Raw genomic sequence first — 17,369 nt, 5'->3', positions numbered from 1 at the left:
CAGTGTTGCAGAGAGGCCACTCCATCTTGCTTATATTTCCACTGCTGTTGCAAGGAAGTAAGCACATAAAGCAATCTCAAAGCTGCACTTAGGCTGTCATGAGGAGAGAGACAGCCAAATTCACACGCAGCAGAATGCAGACCTGTAGCTCCCATAGCCTAATATACAGAGTAAAAAGGTCATGATCCGTATTCCTCCATCGCAGGGGAATGGTTGGAAAGTTAGATGCTGGGGCAAACTTAGGTTGTGTGCCTAGGTGGATATCCCAGGGAAGAGATGCAAACAGATGTGCCCATTTCAGTCTCTTCCCTTCCTATGGGTGCTGGGTCTCCAAGAAGTCTGTGCGTGCGTACTGCTAGTGGAGAGTTGGTGCTGGGCGCTGTCCTGACAGCCAGAGGGGAGTGGAAGTTGTGCCCCCTTTGCTAGAACAACCTCGGAGATGGCTCTGTCCTTGCAGAAGTGAGCTCACATTGGTGGTGAGGAGCAGCACTATGCTAAAGGGAGGGCCGGTGGGCAAAAGGAGCAGAAGATAAAAATCAGATTGGTACCACCTCTTTAATATACCAGTGAGGCTGTTGTGAATGCACAATCAGAATCTCCATCTAGGATAGACATGTTCCTGGCTAACCTTACATGCTAATTATGTACTCTCCTATTCTTCTTTATTTGTAAAGTGAAACTAAGGGTCAGATCGCCCAAAAGAGTGACCTATGCAGCCACAACTGCCTTTGCAGAGTGTGAAGGCCATTTTTCACAAGCTTGCTCTTCTTGTTGTTTATATCAGGCTAGGAGTGTGCTTGGGGGTCAGTGCTTTAGCAGGCATGAAGTGACCTGTGTAAATGTGGGTCAGACTGTCAGCTCAAGTCTTTGTATTTTTTGTGGGCCCTTCCAAGCAAACTTATGAAACAGCTCATTTTTAGTCATGTAGTGCTGCAGATGTTAAAAAAGAAGTCCTACCAAGGAGAAGTGTTTTTATAGTGGCTAACAATTTCAGAGAGGTATTCAGGAAACACCCATCTTTATTTGCAGTCCTTGGAGTAAGTGAAATACTTTGCTTTTTAGTCCAGGAAAATAAAATCCATCCTTCTGCTTGCTTGTCTTTCTCAAGTTGTCTCAGGCAAGAAGAATATGACTGTGTTTGGGCTTGCTGATGGTGTGGATCTGAGACTGCCAGTCTCACCCTGCTTTGCAGTGGCTCTTGTTGGCAGAGAGTGTCTGGTCTTCAGGAAGTACTGGACTGGTCTGTTTATGAGCAGAAGTACTGCAAGCGCTGAACAAAAGGAAATTACAGCGGTTCTTGGCTCACCATCTTAATTGATTTCCTAGCAGAAAATCAATCAGTGGGTCAGTTTGGGCTCTCCAAAAATGCTGAATTCTTATGGCTTAATTAAAAAAAAACAAAAAACAAACAAAAAAAACCAGCAGCCCATGCATGGTATCGTGATAAGGTCTTTTTTTAGTTCCCAGTTTAGATGGATTTCCAGAGAGCCCCCAGCATGGAGGTTTTCCTTTGGAAGGTTCATTTCCTTTGGAAGGTGTCATTTGTGGGACAACTTCTGATTCCAGCAAGGGCTGCAGAGGGTGGAAGCAGGTCCCGCTCTTAGTAAGTTCCCTGCCAACAGTTTTGCCTTTCCATTCTGTAATCAAACGTTAGGTTTGATTCAAGAGTGCAAAAGGCCTTTTTTGGAACATAGGACAGGAAGAAGGATGTAACAGATGAAGGCTTCATTTGGGAAAAAAAAAGACTCAGTGTGTTACCTCCGCAGAATTATAAAATGCAAATGAGACTGTACTCTGCAGCGCGCTCAGGCTTGACAAATCAGAACAAGCCACTAGCACAGCACGCTGCTGGTTGCCTTGCTTCTGTCTGCAGCTTCAGCACTGCTCGGCCACTGCGGTCTGAGGAGGGTGTGACAAGGATGCTGCGGAGGGAATTGGAGGAGGAGGGGATGAGTTGAGGTCTTTGTGCCAGACAGAGCAAGGAAAACCAGTATTTTCAAAGGATGGCCCACAGATTCCAAGTGCTTTTCTGTAGCTCTACAGAAAAACTGTTCAGTATATCTAGAAATTCATCTAACTGGGCAGCAAGTCACTGGGGTATCTGGAATCTGTGACCACTTTTGAAGCTGACTGGGGTACAGGACCAAGGAGTTGCATATAGCCAGAGTGCGACAAACTGTCACAGTAATCTAGCACTTAGTCATGCTCACCACCAAGAAACAGTCAGTTCCTCTTTGAAGCCCAGAGAGTTTTTCTGTGTGTTTCAATATATGCAGGATCTGGCCTGGTTGTATTTTTACATTTCTCACATCTAACATCTGTGTTTTAGGAATGGGAAGCAAAAGCTTTAAAAGATGAAATGAATCATCTTAGTTTCTCACCCTGCAATTGGAGATCTGCACTCTCAGAACTATTCATTATTCTTACAGATCATTTTCATGTCATCTAGAAATCCTGTGTGTTCTCTTAACAGACAACCAGGCCTCAGGAGCTTACTGTATTGTAGCATCACGTCCTAAACACAGCATAGGATGCCCAAAGTTAATGAGACAGCCCTAATATGCCTGTTCACATCTGAAAGTTTGGGGGATTGGTTATGGTATTGCCACTACGTCATTTTAAAGATAGTGGTTGAGACAAAATGATACTGAAAATAAACACCTGCTGGTTGGTGCAATTTTGGAAAAACTTGTGGTTGGGACAACCAGAAGGGGAAAATAATGATGGTCACTAAAATAACAGCAATGCATTTTAGCTGCATGATGAGATTGATGTGGTTGTGGTATGCACCCCTCCTTGAGACAATAAATATGATTATTTTAGATAGAGTCAGTCAGATACTGCCTAGAAGGTCAGATCTTCAGTGGATATAATGTGAGCAATGTTTTATTGGACATAATGTACACCATGATTTATTGATACAGGGCAGTATGTTTAATACTTGGAAGCCAATGTGGGTTGTGCTCTTAGAAGATGGAATTGAATTCTACAAGCGGAAGGCTGACAACAGCCCCAAAGGGATGGTCCCACTAAAAGGAAGCTCTATTAACAGCCCATGCCAAGATTTTGGCAAAAGAATGGTAAGTACTTTCTTTTATAAAAGTGGTTGACAATATACTTATACTGATGGAGGCACTGAAAGGGGACAAGGCTGCTGGTTACAGATTCCTTACATTTTTTCTGGCTGTTACTCTGACTAGTCATAGAAGCTAACAAGCAGGTTTGGACCTGTATAGTGTTTAAGGATGTGAAAAAAAATTAGGATATTTGAAGAGGAGTGAGCCAGAAAGAGATTTTTTTGATCTCTGAATCTGCCGAAGAGCAGAGGTGAACTATATTGTTATAGGGACACTTTGCAGCTGAACGGGGCAGCTCCATTTATTAAATATAAATCCAGCTGCTAACAGCCACAGAACAAAAGTGTGGGAAACTTTATTTCACAAGCAGTGGAAATGTTTAATTGTTGTCAAAGAGAAATTACTAGCTTGCTTGGACAGGACGGAGAGAAATGCTCTGATCTGAATGCCCAAGTTCAGCGGTGATTTCAAACTGTTCCATTACCATTTGGTTACTGCCCAACCCCATATACTTGATATTCATGTAATCTGTATTAATTGCACATTACGTTTGACTTCCTCTTTTGCAAACCATGAATAATAAAGGTGAAACATACTCATGTCTAATGACTATAGCATGAGGCAGGAACACTGAATAACCAAGTAAAAGGTCAGAAATCAAATATATAGATCCGCACACATTTGGATCTAGTTCTGCTGGTTTAAAACTGTGTTCCTAGATTGGTTCAATTAGCACCGATCTCCTTACTCTACACATGAGATATAACTCATGGTAGGGAGAGCACTGTGTTCAAGAGCGTCATAGATCCTACAGTATAATACTAGAAATCAAGCTTTCCTCACAAAGCATTTACTTCCAGACAGATGATTCTTTTTTTTGTCTCCCACAGGGGCACTTGAAACTTAGATCAAATCAATATTGGTCTGTACTGGTTGCTTGGAAATGTCAGTACCACCATGTTGAACAATAATAAAAAGATAATTCACCAGCATATGTACATTCTATAAAATAGGCAGAAAGGTCCAAAGTGTTCGATGTCTGCTGAACTCAGAGTGAGAGAGATTCCCACTTGCCCTAATGGTTGCTTGGGGATTTACTGGTTTGCAGGGGATATAGTGCAGTGAGTCTGGAGCAAAGGGTGACTGAAGCCTATGAGGAGCTTTCTTTTGACTTCAATGAGTTTTAGATTATGCCTTCTGTGCTAGCATATAAAATTCATGTGCCGTGTTCATTAACAGAAGGAAACCAGTTCCTGGTTATGTGTTTCACTGAGGTAGCAAATGAGGTTTTTGATCAGTTTTCCCTCATTTTTTTGCCTTGTCAAAGTTTATTTCAGTCACTGGGACCTTTTCTGAGCAAGAACAGAGGAAAAAGGAAGGATCTCAGATCTGGGGACAGTGCACCTAAAATGTCTTTTTAATAAATAAAATCTGATGCAGAGTTTGTTGAAGTTAATGGAAGTGAGCCTGGCTACATCAGCAGGCACTGGAGCAGGCCCTCCTTACTGACTCAGTAAGGTCCTTCTGCAAGTCCATCGTTCAGCAGCCATGGAGGGGTATTTTTCCCTTAAAATCTGCACTGTTCAAGCAGTCAGATATCAGCGAGCAAAACTACAACATGCTCATTCATATGAGTAATGCTGTCATTGGGACTGTTCTTTTAAGTAGTTACTTCCCAATATGATTCAGTCTAAATCTGTAGATGTAGTCCTTGAAAATACAGTATCTTAGGTTTTATAGCTTTACTACACTGCTGAATTCAAAGCCTCTGTGTTCCATGCTGAGTTCTAGTTGACTACATGCTAAAACATAGTTCTGCTTTCTCTGGGAATTATTCTGCTTCCTATTGGTTCTCACATGTTCACTTCCTATGGCTAAAAATGAAAGTATATTTTTAGGACAGGAGTTCTGAAGGTTGAGATGTGGGATAATTCTAGTTAGGTCAGTTTTAAGTCTAGTCTCACTTATCTGGGCCCAGTTCAGAGTAGTGAATACCCACCATGAGCAGACTTTTATATCTTATATATCACCTATATATCATACATATGACACATATATCACCTGATTATATTTCAGCTTTTTAAATCAGATTGTATCCTGGCATCAAGGCCTAGCTGAAACCAATAATTTATGTACAAGGTACATCACCAACACACTTCAGTTTTTAAATCAATTGCCAAAAGGCAGGTGCTGAGGTGAAAAGGAAAAAGAAGCAATCTTTGATTTGTTAAACAGAGCTGTAGCGGACCGTATGTTTTGAGATTTTATTTCGATATTCATTCACTGCTGTTCACTGTTCTTGGTCTGAAGTTCGATCATTGCTTAATGTCATGCTCTAGAATTTGAAACTCAACCTCTTCACCAATTTCAGAGGATCCTTGAATATCTAGCTTAGAGAGCTAAGTTTTCTGATAGCGAAAGGTGGGAGAAAAAAGCTTTTCTAGTCTCTTCTGTGTACTGGAAACAAAAGAGCTTCTCTAACATTTCAGTGTGTATTGTTTCTCAGGTCCTCCATTCAGAGAACCCTTATTGTCCCTTTGGTAAAAGCCTGCTTTCGCGCTTTGTTTCATTCTGGTGTTGCCAAGTGTTAGCTTGACTCTTGGCTGTTTGGATCTGTAGAGATCTGCCTGGTTACTTTAAACATGCACTGTTCACTAAAGGTGGGTGTTGCTGCAAACCTAAACAATGCCAGAAAAGAATCAGTTACTTTTGTGTTTGAAAAGGATTCTTGAGTATCCAAGTTTTACAAGTATCCAAGCTTTACAAGTTCAAAATCTTTCTTCCACTGAAGACAGTGGGACTTCTGCACAATTTCAGGGTGTCAGAATTTGTTTACCTTGGCAATGATCTGAAAGATCTGTTTTTGGGAAGCTCAGAATTATACCATTTACAAAAGCAGGCTTCAGTAGACTTGTTCACAGTGTTTTGGCTTCACTGCTGTAGATTCATTATGCTTTGCCCTCTGATGACAGTCTCTACTTGCCCTCAAAAAGCCATGCTCTCTGCCTGCTGATTAGCCTGCCATTTTTAGTTAGATGCCCACTAAATATGAGAGTCACAGTCTGTTGTATTTGTTCTTATACAATTATGGAACAAATTACAATTCCACTTAATGGAAACTGTATTTTAGAGGAAATGGAAACCCTCTTGATTGAGTAAATAAATCCAGATTTTCCATCCAGAAGATCACTGGATGAAAACCAGATCAAACAATCTGAAGTTTGTGTGTGTTTTTTTTCAGGTTGGGGGGGGGGGCCTGCCTAAAACTGCCTTCTAAAGATCTCTTCTCCCTTTTTTAACAACACCGTATTTCCAGCATTGTCGGTATGTTCTGATAGGCAGTGATCATAAGGTGTACCTAACGTGTGACTATACCATCTCCCCACCAAACCCTTAAAGGTGTGCTAGGCTGTAATGAAGTTGCACTGAAGTTGTTCAGCTTCTCTCCAATATGACTGTGTCCTTTTCTCACACAATATACCAGTAGCTGAACAGCATGATGCAGGTTTTTTCCCAACTTGAGAGTGATCATACCTCTACACTAAACAAGCTTACACCCACTGTAGGCCTGCAGGGGCTGGGCACTTCACTCTTTCGGCTGTGTTGAACTTCACAGCAAAAGTTAAAATCAACGGCTATGTCAGTGCCACTCACCTTGACTGTACTGACAACATCAGGAGCGTTGAGTAGGAAATAATAAAAGGAGTCAGTTATGAGTTCACTTCAGAGTTTTTTGGTGTTAACTATGGGTCTAATACATTTTCCATAGCCCCCCAGGCACAGGTAGGCTATATACATAGTGATGATACTAGAGTAATCGTATTTATCTGGCTACAAAAAAGTAACTTTAAAAAACATCATTTATTATTCCAGTTTGTCTTCAAGCTCACTGCGGCCAAGCAGCAGGACCATTTCTTCCAAGCTGCCTACCTAGAGGAGAGAGATGCCTGGGTACGGGATATCAAGAAAGCTATTCAGTGCATAGATGGAGGCCAGAGATTTGCTAGAAAATCCACAAGAAGGTCTATCAGATTGCCTGAAACAATCAACCTGAGGTTTGTTCTCATATGGAAGACATGTCTGTCCATATTACCCATCCAGTTTCCCTCAGAGTCGTTTCTGCATGACTAGCGGTTTCAGGGAACAGAGCATGGTAGAAATGAGCTAGCAATCAGAATTAGGAAGATAATTTTTGAACACTTTTTTTTTTTATCAAAACATGCTTATTTGTCAAAGGATTTTGCTGATAAGGAGGTTTCTGAGCACACTGCAGTGCAAAAGGAGACCTCAAGCAAAATTATGATTCTTTCAGGAGAGGCATTTTTATACAACTGTGTCTTCCAAAAATATTTCAAACCTGTTGTCTCCAGACAGATGTTGCTGTTAGCAATAATTTTTGGATGGGGAAGGGAGAGCAGGTCTGCTAGAGAATTTGGAGTTGGTAAAAGGAGAGATAAAGGGTACACACAGGAAGCCATCTGCTTGTCTCCGTTCATAAAGTTAAAGGCAACATATTGTTTGCTTCTGAGGAGTAAATACTAGGGTACAAATGAGTCTACAGTGTTCCTGGGAGAGCTGTAAAACTGCATAGGTCCAAGTTCCAAATAAATCGACTTCACTGGTTTCAGCAGAGAATCACCCTGGCTGAATACCAATCCAAAGCACTTGGCCTGTGGCATTTAGTATTTGGCCTGCTTGTCACTTCAGAGCCCTGAGGAATTAGAGTTTTGAACAAGTGAAAAGCAGGTCGGAGGAAGGAAGTCAGACCAGGAGTAACTGGGGTTACTTAGGGCCTCTGAAAGCATGGAGACTTTGGAGATGTCATGGTCGCTGGTGTCTTGCTCTTCCGAGGGCCTTAGGGGGAACACAGCAACTCAGTGAGCTCCCATGTCAGCACTGGGGTTGTGGGGCCCTGCAAAGGAGCCTGCAGCTGTGTGCGTTCCTCTGTTCACACTGCAGTCACCACAAACTGTTCTAGTCTCAAAATGGGCTGGGGTGAGCCCTGGCCTGTGTGTATTTACCCCTCCGCTCCTGTAGCCGTGGTAGGTATGTGGTGAGGCCTCAAGGCTTCGCACAGCCGACTTTACAGGAGATTAAACTAAGCTGTGTTGTAGCTCTGCAGAGATCATGATGCCAACAAAATATGAGGACCTCAATGAATGAGGAGACTATATTGTACCAATTGGCTAAAGCTTTCTGTTTTCTTACCGTTCCTTTGTACCTTTGTTTCACAGTGCTTTGTACCTTTCAATGAAAGATCCTGAAAAGGGAATAAAGGAGTTAAAGCTGGAAAAAGATAAAAAAATATTCAACCATTGCTTTACAGGTAAGGAGAGGTTCCTCATTTTCACGCAGAAAAAGAAGCAGAGGGCCAAGAGGGCAAAGACAGATTAAAATAGCTCTAAGCTTTGTAGAGCACAGAGAAGTCTGAGAAGAAAAGCTGGCAGAAGTTTTCTTGATCAACAGAGAAGATGCTCAAAGGATGAAACTTGAAAAGCTGTTCAGACGTGGCCATGGTAGGCTACAGAAGAGGGCAGGGATTGTACCCTGCTCTGAAAAAAGAACGGTGCCAGAAAGATTGAAATAAGTCTATGCAGAAAATTGGATAAAACACTTAGCTCCAGGAGAATTTTTTCACTCTGAATTCTTGATCAGCAAACTGTCACACTGTAATGCCTATCCTGCTCCAAGTCAAATCTATGGGTGCTAAGGTCAAAAGTCACCATTTCTAAGGCACCATGTCAGGAGCATAGTAGCTCAGAAGACTGCCTTCTCCAGGCCTGGCTGTCTGTAGTGCTTTCTCATTCCCTACCACTGAGGCTTCCCAGCTCAGCCCTGCATCCCCTTCCAGCTCTCTTCTCCCTGAGGTACAGTGTTCCCATTACTCCAATTGGCTGTACCTCACTGGATGATCCAGGCACCTCTCCATATTAGCTGTGTTGCCCCTAAGAATATCTTTCAGCAGATTGATGAATAGACAGAGTAGGTTTGTTGCCTGTGTATTGTTAGCCTTCTTCATGCCTGTCTTGGTTTGTGGCTAATCTTCTTCTTTATTCCCTTGTAACCAGGCACCTCTGTGATTGACTGGCTAGTATCTAGCAATTCCATCCGAAATCGCAAAGAGGGCCTCATGCTTGCCTCTTCCCTCTTGAATGAAGGTTACCTGCAGCCTGCAGGGGATACATCCAAGGCTGCTGCAGAGGGCCTGTCAGACACCCCCTTCTTAGATCTGACCGATGCCTATTATTATTTTGTGAGTGTTGTATTCTGGTTTTCTGTTGTCCCAGATTGGCAGATGCTTGGCTTTCTCAGGCTTATATTGGGTTTCTTAAGTCTTGGAGGAAGGATTGTACAGAAACAGAGAGATCCATGTTAATTGCCTTTCTCTATGTGACATCCAGAACGAACTTGCTCAGTTTAATGTTTGTAAGCAGTCAGTTTTCCTGGCACCCTTTGTAAGTGTGGTCTGAGGGCTGAGGTCAAGCTGGGTTCTTTCTAACTTAGACTGTGTTCCCAGGAATTTCAGGAGTGACCAGAAATTAGCCACCAATTCCACTGATGATTGAACAGCCAGGGAAGGAAGTGATTCACTAACATGTGATTTCTTGGAGTGACACAAGCTGCAAACTCATTTTTGTGTGTGAAGCCATCAGATCTGACTCGGCACAGGTTTGCCTGTGAGCAAATGGGCAAACTTATTTTTTTAATATCCCCAGCCAGACCACCTGTTCCGTGTAACTCACCCAGCCTTTTCAGTTTAGTACTTCGTACACTGTGCTTTGATTAGAAGAACTCACAATATCACAGTCATGGTCAAATACTCTTTTAAAAATGTTTGGCTTATGAACTTAGGCTAACAAAAATGAATTCCTTCTACCCAGTAAGAATATTTAAATATTCAATTCTGTTTATATTTACCTTATAGTCATTTGACTTCAACAAGATGAATCTCCCATCATTTCATTTATTTTCCTAGAATATCTACATGGTAAGAAGACCTCACCTGGGCAGAAATGGAAGCATAGACACTGCTGGCTAAGGCAGCCTTGGCCATCAGAGTTTCTTATTACTTGGACACATGGTAGTCCACATGCACTCTGCTTGCTTTCAGCTTGACTTCCAGCTTGAGTCAATACCAATGAGACCCATGGTGTGTAGTGCCACCTCATACTGAAATGCTTCCATGGTGACTTGGAGAGCTCTTCAGCTTCACTGGGAAATTTTCCAGTGAAAGGCTTGATTTTTGGCTGGTGAAAACTAGGGTGGAGGGGAACCAAAAAAAAGGCCATATTATACATGTACATATACATACAACAGTTGTGTGACTTCTGAAATCTCTCTTGTGGTTGTACAGCCAGACAGTGGGTTTTTCTGCGAGGGGAATTCTAGCGATGATGATGTGGTCCTGAAAGAAGAATTCAGAGGCATAGTGGTCAAACAAGGATGTTTACTGAAACAGGTCGGTATTTCATATGTTCCATTCTGTCACTGGAGTGATGCTGCATGAATACAAGATTATCTTTGTACATCTCCACACTTGCCAGGTTTAATCTTTGTTGCCCCTACCTTTACACAGAACCATTTCCATAGCAAGATGGCAGCACTTTTGTCCAACTTTGCAAGGTTTATTGCTCTTACTACAAAATATTAAGATAGTTTATAATTTTGACTAGACAAGAAAGAATGTTTAAGCAGAAGATATGACAAATAATTGGAACTGAACTCAGGTAAAAAGGCTCCCCATGCAATGTCCTTCTGGACACAAAACTATATTCAGATGCCAGCTTTCACAGGCTTTTTCAGCATACCTGGAAAAATAAGTCCTCTCAATCACTGATGTTTTATCCTTTCCCATCTGTAGAGCATAGAAAATAACTGTGTGTCTTCCTTTCCAGCTAAACTTTAAACCATATGGTGAACCTCAATATAAGAGCCTTACTTTCTGAGGCCTTTGCAATCAGATATTAGCAAAGCAAAAGCAGGACCAGGTTTCTTCAGTTATTGTAACAGGATGGAGCAGGAAAACAGAAAAGCCAACAGGATAGGGTTATAAAGTACTGTGATATTAGATCAGACACAGTTTTTAAATTTGCAGCCCTGTCTGGGAGTGGTGAGGCATATGCTGAGCTCTGATGAATACCCAGGTTCCTTTCAGAGGATGAATCACCCCTTGATGTGATGTGATAACCCAGTTGTGTAGGAGAGCAAACCAAAATCATGTGCTGGGGTGTTGTTCAGTGTATTTGCAATAGGAAGAGTGACCAGCATTGCTCAGACTGGCCCACTTGGATCATAATTCAGTTAAGCATTGAAGCAAAAGAGATGTAAGACAGCTGTAGCACTGAGCTCTTCTGCTACAGGTTGGCAGGTAGTGCCAACTACCAGGTACAACGCTGTGTCTCTAAATATCACCACTTCCCTTTCAGAGAATGACTTGTGACTTCTGTCAGTTTATGCTGAAGCAGTTGAAGTATTAATCCAGCTGTTCATCTTGCCTCTCTGCTGGATGATACTATCCTCATGGCAGAATCAGTGGAACAGGCTGCATGTCTCCCCTTCTCAATTCCTCTGAGGGCCTGGAGTATTAAACTGATGACACCTGCAACTATTAGGCTGGGTTGGGAACAGCCAAGGGCCATAGTCTCCAGAAGTGGCTGGAAGCTGTTTAAATCACCTCAGCTTGATCTTTGATGTCCCTCGTATGAATCACTAGGTCACATGGGCTGGAACCTTAGGACCTGTTGCAGGACTTCCTTCAAGTGTTGTGCAGGTGCACTTACCAGGGCACATAGATGTCATTGCAACATGTGATGGGTGCTGCTAGAATGTCTGTAGTACTGCTAGCTGAAGAGAGGTAGTGGGTGCTGTACTGCTTCTTCTTTGAACACTCTCTTAGCCCCTTTTCAGGGGGACTAAGAGAGGAAAAACACCTTTTATTATGGGTTCTTTTGTGCTCCTGTTAGCTCACATAGGAGACAGTGCTTTAGAATGGATACCTACTTCCTCTTGAAGTCTGGTGCCTTGAATGATACCAGAAAATACATGTTGGGAGCATAAGTAATTTTTGGTGCTGCTCGCTGGTATGCCCAACCACATTACTCAAAAGCAACGGAAGAAGTTAGATACGAGTATTTCTGGTAACGTTTACTGTGTCACGTTCATCTCTGCCTAATTAGTAAGAACTCCCTTGCAAACAGCAGTAGTTAGTTGAGAAACTAATATTTTGAAATGCTGAGAGGAAATGATTCACAACAGCCTTCCACCAGTGTTAGTCTGGGTACGGCACCCTCAGTGAACTGTGGATCGCTGCTTGAAAGTGTCACTGCTTCTGCTGAGAGTGCCTGTTTTCAAGACTGAAATTGTGGCTGGGGAAAATCCAGACCTGTTGTGAAGTGCTGTGAACCGGTTACCCAGGTTACCTTGATGTCAGTGCCACAGAACGAGTCCGGCTGGGGCAAGCTTACCTGGTCACAGGATCTGGATCCCTTGACGGTCTCACAGGCTGTCTTCCCTGCAGCTTTTGCGGTTACTCACCAGGCTCAGGCTGTGAATGGCAGGGTGTACATATGCTCTGGAGGAGGCATTTCCCAGCTTCCGGGAAAAAGGGCAGAACTGGATGAGCTGGTTGTCGTCCATGGGTGTTTGGGGTCCACAAGCCCAGCATGAGTCCACGAGGTCACCAGCTGTGACCCATGCTGAGCTATAGGATGAGATCTCCAAGAGCTAGAGGACACTTAAGGATCAACACTGGTTGGAGCTGGTGGACTAAAGACCAAGGCAGCTTTTGATAGTATGATTTAGGTGCCTACATAGCTTAGAGTTAAATCCATGTGCAGATTTTGTGCTTGGTCCGCTCTGCCTGACTTCTCTATAGGTGAAATCCTCACCTGTGTGGGAGGCACTCAGGGACCAGACACAGTGCCGTGCTCAGGGTGATGCTCTGGGAGAGCTGGATGCCTGAGAATGGCATTACTGGAAGGTAGCAGGTTGATGGGAAAGCTTCCTAAACCAGACAGTAAGAGATGCTGAGGAAAATGGTGAGGATCTGAACCCTGCTGCTAAAAGCAATGAGGCATCTGCTTCTGTATGGGGAGGTGGTGTTATTTGTGCTTGAGCTTCTGAGCCATCAATCCTCTCCAGCAGTTCTGTGCTTGAGCCAGTTTAGGCTTTTTTTTTCTGTTTGTTTGTAGTGGGAGAAGGGCTTTCAGATCACTGTTGCCAATTGTCCAAGGTACCTACCTGCAAGATATTTCACAGCCATATTTTGTGGCAAGCATTTAAGCCCAAGTCTCACAGATCTTATGTGAGTGTCATAACTACCAAGCTATGAGATGTTTTTAGGAGAATCTTCCATGTTGAAGCTGTTCCGCTTTGTACAAAAAATAAAAGAGAAATGAATTTGATAGCCCAGTTTTTTGGGTAATAAGGTGGGATGCAGAAAGGCCAGAGTCAAGTCTGCACTCCACTGAATATTTTCTGTGCAAAATATTCATCTTCTTCCCTTCTGTATTTGCATGTTCTCACATATGTGTGTGTGGGTATGTGCTGGCTGCAAGCACCTGTAGGCAAAGCAGTTCATGGCGTTGCTGTTTTTGAATTTTCCTAGGGACATCGGAGGAAAAACTGGAAAGTGAGAAAGTTTGTTTTAAGAGAGGACCCTGCATATCTTCACTACTATGATCCTGCTGGAGTAAGAAACATTTGGTTGACTTTTGTGTAGTATTTCTCTCTTCATTTTTTCTAAAGCCTTCTTCTTGTAGAAATGTCTGAATGGAGTATTTGCTTGAGAATGTCTGATGGGGAAGGCTAAGTGGGACTATTTGTGCTCACATTGCCTGGCAGCTTTCTGGAAAAGTGGAGAGAAGGATGGTTTCTGGGGCTGCCAAGTCAGTGTGGGAAGTGCCATTTGGAGCTGGGAAACAGGCTGCACTGAACTGTGCTCTCACCTCTTCTTTGTGATTAATTAGAATAAAGGTGTACTCAGTGTACTCTCATTTGATTAAAATTAACAAGGTTAGAAGAGCAAAACAAAACAATGCAGTCATTTTGCAGTTTATAACTGAAGTATTCTCTATGTCAGGCTGAGTCATGGCGTTCCGTTTCTTGTATTAATATAATGGGCCAGACTCTGCCCTGAGAAATGCATTCTCATGATCAAAGCCTGCCCCACAAAAGCTGGCATTCGGCCCACAGGGTTGAGTTTGTCCTGCATTGCTGCAGGAGCAGTGCTGTTGTGTTGTGAGTTAGAGGTACTTTAGGCCATGCCTGTCTTCCTTGACAGAGGCAGCCTAAACACATTGGAGAATCAACATTGAGGAGTTTGACCTCTCTATTCCCAGCGTGCTTCTCCCACTCGGTTTCCCTTATGAAAGCGCTGAGATGTGTCAATGCACAGAGACTGCTTGCTTCAGGCTTATGACAGCAAAAATGCTTTTTCACTTGTTCTTTGGCTGCCACAGTCCTGAGGTGTGCAAGAAGGCCAAATTGTAAATAAGGGTATAGTTGCTTCTGCTGCTTGATAAAGGCATTTCTAAGATCTACTCTTCTTTCTGATTATTTACCCTTTCTATCCATTGACGAAATCAAAACAGAGCCTATGGCTGGCACAGGGCCTATATTCTTCTTGCACATTTGCTCCGGAGATACAAAATATTCCACAGACTCTGAATTCCAACAGAGGTTCTCTGTTCACATACAGGTCTTCCCCCCTCCACCCCATGTCTCACAGTGTGAGGATTCCCTGTTTTTCAGAGATGACATGTTCAGTTGTCAAATATTCTTGTTTCTGTTATGGAGTTGTAGTCAGATGTTGATATGTGATCAGTTTTGGAAATGTATTTCATTTTGATTTCCTATCCCCCCTAGGGAGAAGATCCACTAGGAGCAATTCACTTGCGGGGCTGCGTGGTCACAGCAGTGGAAGATATGCCAGACTGTAAGGAACCATGTTCAAAGAGTTGTGTGATGTGTTTTAGTGCACTCTTTCTGTCTGTGTGAAATCATAAGTGGTTTGAGTCAAAAGCAATCTATTTGCAATGATTCAATAATTCTAGTAAATAGGCGCTCTACTGCTGTCTTAATTACTGGAGAAGGATACGGTGATAAAGATAGAAGGTTAGAGATGGTTATGCGAATGAATTGTTACTCTATACATTCTGTCCCCTGCTAAAACTATCTGTTGTGGCAACAGAAATGCTTAACCATTGCTGTAAGGAATAAGGACATCCATTCCATGCATTTTCCTTTCTGTGAGAGAGACAGACTGTCATACTCAGCAAGAAAATATGGCAGCTCAACACCTGCGTAGGCTGTGCTGCCAGGTGTGAAAAGAGCCAGAGACTTCTATGTGAAGTGAGCTTAAATGTCTTTTCTCTGTAGCTTGAAAGGCACTGCTGGGTTTGAGGAATGACCTGTCTGCAGGGTTGCAGATCCTTCCATGACTGGGGATCAATTGAACAGAGCCTCTTGAAAGTGGAACATGCAGAATCAATATTTTTTTCTCCATGAGAGAGACAGATCTCATGGGCTTGATATTGCGAACTGTTTGCAAAGGCACAGCTGTAGAAGGCCAGGAAATCCCTTTATGGCGGGTAAAGATAGAAACATTGTAAATACAAGACTTCATTCTCTCTTAACTGACTTCCTTATTTCTTCCCTGCAGCCAAGAAGTATGATATTGACAATAACCTGTTTGAAATCATCACAGCAAATGAAATCCACTATTACTTGCAAGCAGCCTCATCCGCAGAGCGTACAGAGTGGATCAAAGCAATTCAGGCAGTTGCTAGAACTGGGAAATGAAGATGATCTGCCAGCAAAAAGATAGACAACCCAAATCCATTACTCCAAGCCAAACAGGCATTTTTAGCATTTCACTGAAAGTAATATCACCCAGAAAGGCCTCCTAAGTCTTGTGGGTTGCGGGGGGAGGGGAGGAGGGGGGGAGTGTTCCATTCTGTAGTGGGCACTAACAAGCTAACATACCTGCTACTTTTTAATGGGAATATTTTGCTAAATTGTACCATAGAACGTGCCTTATTAGTGTGTGCTTCTTTATAATAATTAGACTACCTTGGGAAGCCTACCTTATGCCTCTCCCTGTTCCCACTGCTGATAGTGAGAATTGCACCATTAACAGGGGACATAATCATGTCACTGACTGTAAGGGACTCAGCTAGTCACCTACCACTCAGCGTCTGTTGTGTTTTAGTCTCTTCAGATTAATTCAAAGACTTCCTAAGACAAAGACCTTACACTTTCTTCTTCACTAGCCAGTGATCTCTCTACTGCTGTGTTCACCTAGACAAGTAGTGCCATAAATTTAAGGAAAGAAATGAATCCACTTGGAAATCTGATCCACTCTCTGTGATGGCACTTCAGTGTTAAGGAAAGGAAGAATTCTGACAACTACAGAAACACTGTGCTCAAACCGAGTACAACTTAGTGACAGCAGTATGAGTTTCCTCGCAGGACTCTCCACCCACGGTACTCGAAGCATGGAGCAATCTCAGTTCATCTTCAGTATCCACCTGATTTTGACCTTTGCTAAATTTTTCTACACAAATCTATGCTGGCATGATTATTTCATTTAATTTGGGTCTCCAAATCAGTTGCTAAAGTGTCGTGTGCTCCAGCTTGACCCGTATCTGAGTTAAGAATCTTGTAGGAGAAGAGCAAGGATCCATGGATTCATTGAGCTACTGAATGGGGTGTTTTTGTTTTTGTTTTGTTTTGTTTTCCTACAGCAACATACACAATGCTTGGTTCTGTGCCTTAATTATATAAGAGAAACCTTGTGTTTTTTATAACTGGAATAAACGTTACCATTTGACAGGGTCAGTTTACCTGATCAATCCTTATATTTTTGTTTGGCTGTATGTATCAAACTTCAAAGGCTTTAAGTGGGAGCTGAAAGTCAAAGTAGTGTCAGATTCTGTGTGGTAGCCCACTCCTGCTGCAGACTAATGTTTCTGATTGTAAGTAAACTTCAAAACTTTTAAAATCTGTTTCTTGGATCTAATTAGGTACCTTATCCTTCAGAATTCTTATTCAGATCAGTCTAAAAATAAACCTGGAGCTAAAACTTTTGTTTGCTTCTGTGTCACTATATCTCTATCCAGAAACTGTATGTACACTGCAGAAACAAGCTAGGAGAAGAGAATCAGACATTGCTGCTACTTTGGCCTAGGGCCTTCTCCACGGTGTTCAGGGAGCACCTCCCACTGATTCCTCAAACCTGTCCTGTCATGCAAAATCTTTTTGGTGACTTTGTTAATTTATCTGTATGAACAA

The 17,369-nt window shown here is 42.5% G+C and overlaps 1 protein-coding gene across 13 annotated transcripts in view; it reads left to right on the top strand.

Annotated features, from left to right (window-relative positions):
* The window catches only part of PLEK (pleckstrin), a 62,520-nt gene extending 45,356 nt beyond the window's left edge, over window positions 1-17,164 (top strand). For all 13 annotated transcript variants that reach the window (XM_064510143.1, XM_064510144.1, XM_064510146.1 and 10 more), the window contains 8 exons: window positions 2,925-3,080; window positions 6,951-7,132; window positions 8,312-8,403; window positions 9,146-9,330; window positions 10,432-10,536; window positions 13,684-13,767; window positions 14,943-15,012; window positions 15,739-17,164. In XM_064510143.1, the coding sequence (XP_064366213.1) occupies window positions 2,925-3,080; window positions 6,951-7,132; window positions 8,312-8,403; window positions 9,146-9,330; window positions 10,432-10,536; window positions 13,684-13,767; window positions 14,943-15,012; window positions 15,739-15,878 (1,014 nt within the window). In that variant the 3' untranslated portion in view covers window positions 15,879-17,164. The remainder of the gene's footprint in view (window positions 1-2,924; window positions 3,081-6,950; window positions 7,133-8,311; window positions 8,404-9,145; window positions 9,331-10,431; window positions 10,537-13,683; window positions 13,768-14,942; window positions 15,013-15,738) is intronic.
* The last annotated feature ends 205 nt before the right edge of the window (window positions 17,165-17,369 follow it).

The sequence above is a fragment of the Dromaius novaehollandiae genome, chromosome 3 (assembly GCF_036370855.1).
Source record: "Dromaius novaehollandiae isolate bDroNov1 chromosome 3, bDroNov1.hap1, whole genome shotgun sequence".
Lineage (NCBI taxonomy): Eukaryota > Metazoa > Chordata > Aves > Casuariiformes > Dromaiidae > Dromaius > Dromaius novaehollandiae.
The sequence above is the reverse complement of the archived record's forward strand: the minus strand, read 5'-3'. Positions and strand labels throughout refer to the sequence as shown.